The 6,554-nt window shown below is 38.8% G+C and overlaps 1 protein-coding gene across 1 annotated transcript in view; it reads right to left on the bottom strand.

Moving 5' to 3' along the window:
* Nucleotides 1-6,554, bottom strand: part of LOC102832830 (amine sulfotransferase-like) — a 14,787-nt gene that overhangs the window by 2,132 nt on the left and 6,101 nt on the right. Inside the window, exon 2 of the mRNA XM_006839979.1 lies at nucleotides 624-832. Coding sequence (XP_006840042.1) covers nucleotides 624-832 — 209 coding nt within the window. The remainder of the gene's footprint in view (nucleotides 1-623; nucleotides 833-6,554) is intronic.

Genomic DNA, 6,554 nt, shown 5'->3' with positions numbered 1-6,554 from the left:
GCCCTGTATCAAGTTTTCAAGGAGCACAAGCTGGGTTTGAAACACCAACCATGTTGTTAGCAATCCAGTGTTGATCCCATAGTGACACACCTGGTCTCTTTTTTATATATAGCTCGCAATAAAATGCTATCAGAATGGCGGTTTGTAGATTTACATGAACGTTTTTTACCTATATAATCACATTTAAAACCAGCATGCATACTGACACGAATGTATTTATATACTTTTTTTTTTCCAAAAATGTTTTATTGTGAATTATGTGATAGTTTACATGGGAGAATATTAGTTTTATATTCATTCTATCATATGTATATATATCATTTCAATGCCATGGTTACAATCCCCTCAATGCTTCATCAACCAACCGAAGGGTACACCCTGCAAGCCTGTCCCCCTCCCTCCCCTCCCAACGCCTGTTGTCAGCACACAGCCCCTCTCCCTCTGTTGATCTCAAGTCCCCAACTGCTCCATCGCTCCACCGTCATTGTCTCTGCCTCTGTATGTATATACTTTTAATTACATATATATTTTTTAATTATGTTAGACAGTATCAGTACAATAGACACTTTGAGTAAACAAGACACATCTGGGGGAAAAGTCCACAAGCTATTTCCATAACATACTTTAGCTTTTTTGTTCTTAAGACCTTTTGGAGCCAAATAATACGGGAGGTGAGAAGTAAAGAGACGAGGAGATGGGCGAGCGTGGAAGTCCATTTTTCGTGCATTATACTCAAAGAAAGGAGCTCTATCCACTGTTTCCACATTATCAGTTCTGTTACGATGTTCCTCAAAATAAATCAGACTCAATATCTGCTGAGCCCAGATTGTACCTGTAAAGATAAAAAATCTTCTTATAAACTCAGAATTGATGTCTACTAGTGAATGTAGAATCCTGTCTTCCATTTCTCACTCTCCTCTTTTGAAATTCGCTGTGTAGACTTTAAAATTTGTTCAAGGGTTTTTGTTTGTTTGTGTGTTTGTTTTACATTAAACATTAAAATTAATAACATTAGGGGGAGGCGGCAAGATGGCTGACTAGGCCAAAAAGCTGTATGGACCCTCTACAGCAAAGATACAGAAAACCAAAATAAAGAGATGCAGATCACAGTCCTGGAACTCTGAGCTTCAGATGAAGGGATAGAGAAGTGCACTGAAAGCTTGCTAGATGAGAGAGCTGAGCAGGTGGGGCAAAAAATGCACAGATTGCTGACCTACTTCAACCAACAATCTTGAACGTTTGTGAGTAATTTCATTGACAAGAAAACATGAATGTGTTGTTGAAACATACCTGCGACTTGCAGAGATAATGGTGCAAATTTGTTTTCTTTCCTTGTTCTCCACACTCTCTTGGTGACCACAGGTGAGGCTGGCCCCCACCTACGTACACCCCAGGGAAGCTCCTGATCTCCCAGAGGTTGGGGCTCCATTGAGATGAGTGCAGTGGCTGTGGGCCCCATTAAAGGAAGGGAGAGCTGTCTGCATTGACCTGTTCACACTGGCCCTGCCCCAAGTCTTTAGAGTTGGCCCTGGCTAGCCTTGGACTAGCTCTCACTAAGAGAAGCAGCTCAACATATGTGTGGGTGTTGTGGGATGGGGAGGAGAGAATGAGAGATTGGAGATCTGTGCCAGCTGGCCATAGTCAAGTAGCCATGATGTGGGCATCTTGAGCTTCTGTGGGTGACTCTAAAGAGAAGAGGGCAGTAGGTAGCACAGAGGTATAGGGCTGACTGGTAGAGAGAAAGAGGTGAATTTCTTTTTCTCTCATAGCCCATATTACCCTGGTGACCAGAGGTGTGGCTGGCCCTCAGCTGCATACACTCTCAGGGAAATACCTGCTCTCTGGATTGCTGACTTTGTATCAAAGTGTATGGGGAGCTAGCAGCACCAACCCTGGTGCCTAGAATCAGTTGCAACCTAATTCAGACCTGCAGAAATCATTCTGTTCAGCCCTGAACTAGTGGGATTCACATTCAAGCCCCCCAAAGGGATGAAAATACCCTGATTCCCCAGCTGCTTTGAAGTCTGCAAGAACTACTTTGGGATTGGGTGCCTAAAACAGACAAAATGTAACCCTACAGGAACTCCATTAAGGGTTGAGTATTATCATATATGAATTTAGGTCCTTGGCTGACAGGAAAGACCAGAATTTTCTTCTTTCTGGGTCTGCTACGAACCCAGTTAAAGAAAATATTTCCTTCTATCTTTCTTTTTTCTCCCTCATCTTTTTTCTCTTACTTTCTCTCCATTCTATTTTCCCTTTCACTTTTTTCTGCTTTCTTCCCCCTGCCCCCCACTTTTCTTTCTTAACCACTCCTGCTTCTTTCCTTTTTAAAAATTCCTCTTTTTTTGTGTGCATGTGTGTTTTACTACTCTCTGATATCTTTCCATTTTACTGAATTAGTTGGAAGAGTTAATAAAAGAGAAAGACACTAAAGAGTACTTAAAAAGAGAAAGAGAGGTATTAAAGAAACAAAAGAAGAAAGAAAGAAGCAGTAACTATTAGAAAAGACAAGCAGAAAAAGAAAGAAAAGTGAAAGGTGAGTTAGAAAGATTAGAAAGCTGTAGAAAGAAAGTCAAGGAGAAAGAATAAACAAGAACAACAACAAAAACAATGAAAGCACTCGTCTCTCAGTTTGTCGCACTGTGGTGGCTTGTGTGTTACTGTGATGCTGGAAGCTATGGCACAGACACTTAAAATACCAGAAGGGTCACCCATGGTGGACAGGTTTCAGCTGAGAAAAGACAAATTTTTTTCTGAATGTTTAGCCCCTAAAAGTTTATTAATAGCAGCAGAACATTGTCAGATATAGTACCAGAAGATGAAAATATTATGACTGAAATATTGACAGACGTAGTGCCAAGAGACAAGCTGCTATGTCTGGTGAAGAGCTGCCTTTTAAAAGTAGAGCTGGCTATGAAAACAAGAATGAAGTAAAGCTTCTGAGACCTTTATTAGCTGCTGGGGCACAACTCAAAATGAAGAATATCAGCTGTAAACATCCATTAATAATTGGAACATGGAAAGTATGAAGTATGAATCTAGGAAAATATGAAGTTCTCAAAAATTAAATGGGATGTATAAAACTTCGGTTGAAATCGATTGGTGTTGACCATTTTACATCTCATAATCATAAGATTTACTATGCCAGGTATGACAATTTCTGGAAATATGACACTTCATTCGTCATCAAAAGAATATTTCAAGAACTATCTTGAAGCATAATGCTGCCTGTGAAATGATAATATGTACGTGTCAGTTAGTAACACTATTATTGAAATTTACACACCAACCACTAAAGCAAGTGTTCGTGAAATTAATTAATTCTATCAACATATGCAGTCTGAAATTAAGGAAACATGTAATCAAGATGTATTGATCATTACCATTGATTGGAATGCAAATATTGGAAACAAAGAAGAAGGATCAATAGTTAGAAAATATGGCCTTGGTGATAGAAATAATGCTGGATATCAGAAGAGACCAGTCACTGGAGATGCATATTGTGCTTTTTAAAATGGAGGGTCAGAGAGAAAAAGTCAGACCTCCAATGAGTCCATTGGCACAATGTTGCCAGTGATGGACTCAAGGGTAACAGTGACTGTGAGGCTGACCCAGAACAGGGCGGTATTTCATTCTGTTGTGCATGGGGTCACTATGAGTCAGTATTGACTTGATCTAGTAACAACAACAACAACACACGAAATGTCAGTTTATTAAATGCACCAGTCAAGAGACAGAGAATAACAGAATGGATAAGCAGAGAATATCCCTTAATTACAGGAAAATAAAAAAAAAAAAAAAAGTGTTTTTGATACAGGAAACAAGTGTAAATTGCTGCAATTTGATGAATATGGCCTTAACTTATGGATATAGTAGTCAAAATACCACCTGAGAGGGAAGGAATCTTCACATCAAGTATCAATCCTATCCTCTCTGTATACTGGGTTGATAGGGACTTTCTGCTTCTGTAAAGTTTTACATACTCAGAAACCCAGTGCAGCTTTGCTATGAGGTAGAACCAAATCCATGGCACATAACCACAACCACCAAGGACAGACAACTTAGACACTGGCTACCTAAAATGGGGTGGGGTGTTATAAAGGCACAAAGTGACTGTCTTACAAGTTTTCAGAAGGGAGTTTAGTTTCAGAGTGTGTGGTAGAAGGTAGACTTCCCAGTGAATAATTTTCATCTTGTCTAGATGGGTCTGGTAAAAGGAGATGGGGATATGATCCTCATGACACAATAGTGAGTAATTTTTATAATGACTAATTGTGATTGGCACAATTGTAAAAGTAGAAAGTTTTGTAAAAAAAAAATGTGGAGTAGTTAGTCTTACATTCCAGGAACAGAGGACCCTAGGACCATCAAGGGAGAAGAGCATGAGTGGAATGTGGGAATTTGTCCAGAGAAGCACCAGAGATGGAAGTAGAGATGATAACACGGAGAGATAGAGCAACTGAGGACTCTAGCCTCATGGAAAGAGAAAGGCTTTTTGCTGTTGCCTAGGAGGAAGGCTTGCAGAATGTGCCCTTTGGTTGTTTAAATGATTATATATTCCTGAGTTTTTTTGTGTACATCCAAACAAACAAACAAAAACTAACAAACAAACAAAAACAGAAGAAATAGAAGCAAATACTGTTGAACACCATGGATTGTAATCACTGGAATGAAATGAAATACAATAGTAGTAGTTGTAGTCAGTAACAACTCATAGTGACACTGTGTACCAAAGAACGAAACACTACCCAGTCCTGGGTGAACCTCACAATTGTTACTATGCTTGAGCCAATGATGCTGTCACTTTGCCAATCAATTCATTGGGTGTCTTCCTCTTTTTCTCTGACCCTCCACCTTACTAAACCTGATATCCTTTTCCAGCAACTGTTCACTCATGACTATATGTCTGAAATATGAGAGATGACATTTGGCAATCCTATACTCCAATGAGCACTCTGGTTGCACTTCTTCCAACACAGATATGTTGGTTCTACTGGCAGCCCATGGAATTTTCAATATTCTTCTCCAACACCATAACTCAAAAGCATCAATTCTTCTATGGTCTTCTTAGTTCACTGTCCCACTTTCATGTGTATATGAGGTTATTGAAAATACCATGGCTTGGGTCAGCCGCACCTTAGTCCTCAAGCTAACATCTTTGCTCTTCAACAATTTAAAAAGTGCTTGTGCTGCAGATTTGCCTAATGCAATACATTGTTTGATTTCTTGACTGTTGTTTCCATGAGTGTTGATAGTTGATCCAAGAAGAATGAAGTCCTTGACAACTTCAATCATTTCTCCATCGTTAAGAATGTTGTTTATTGGTCCAGTGGTGAGGATTTTTATTTTCTTGACATTGAGATGCAATCCATGCTGAAGGCTGTGTTCTTTGATCTTCATCAGTAAATATTTTAAGTCTTCTTCACTTTCAGTAAGCAAACTTTTATCAACTGCATATCCCAGGTTGTTAATGAGTCTTCCTCCAATCCCAATGCCACATTTTTATTCATATAACCCAGCTTCTCATATTATTTGCTCAGCAATAAGTTTGACTAACTATGGTGAAAAAACAACAACCCTGTCGCACACCTTTCTTAATTTTAAACCATTCAGTGTTCCGATATTCTGTTTGAACAACTGCCTCTTGGTCCATGTACAGATTCCTCATGAGCACAATTAAGTTTTCAGGAATACTCTTAATTCACAATGTTGCTCCTAGCATGTTATGATCCAAACAATCAAAAGCCTTTGCATAGTCAATAAACACAATAGAATGAGTGTAAAACTGATATTCTCCCATGTAAACTGTCACTCAATTCACAATAAAAACTTTAAAACAAAAAGCAGTTATGGCAACACTAATTTCTTATAAAATAGACTTTAATTAAAAACCACCATAAGAGACAATGGAGAATATTATCTCATGATTAAAGTGTCAATTGAGAAAAAGGATATAATCATGATAAAGAGCTATGTGCCTCAAAATTCATAAATAAAACTCCAAAACAATTGGAGAAAGAAATCAACAATGCAACTATTAGCATAGTGGTTATGAATCGGGCTATGAACCGCAAGGTCAGCAATTCAAAACTACCAGTTGTTTCTACCGAGGTAGAAAGATGAGGCTCTCTGTTCCCATGAAGATTTACAGCCTCGGAAATCCAGGACATGGTCGCTATGAATCAGAACTGACTCCATGACACATAACCACCACCACTATAATAGTATTTTAGTGTACAACTTTCAATAAAGGGTAGAACAACAAAATATTCCAGGATAGGCAGAAGCTAAGGGATTTTGCCAAAGCCAACCCTGCTATGAAAAGCATCCTAAAGGAAATTCTGTGGACTGAGAACCAACAAGAACACATAACAACTACAGAATGACGCACGTGGCAGCATCACCTGAACTTAGTCAACAAATGGAAGAGTCAAGAACAGAATAAAATTGTAAGAACAGAGGATCTGGGAGGTCAGTCTATGATCAAAACAATTACAATGAGAAAGAAGGTAACACAGGAACAGAGATCCAGTTGGTGGGAAGGTCAGGTA

Source organism: Chrysochloris asiatica, unplaced genomic scaffold (assembly GCF_000296735.1).
Source record: "Chrysochloris asiatica unplaced genomic scaffold, ChrAsi1.0 scaffold00027, whole genome shotgun sequence".
NCBI classification, from domain to species: Eukaryota; Metazoa; Chordata; class Mammalia; order Afrosoricida; family Chrysochloridae; genus Chrysochloris; species Chrysochloris asiatica.
The sequence above is the reverse complement of the archived record's forward strand: the minus strand, read 5'-3'. Positions and strand labels throughout refer to the sequence as shown.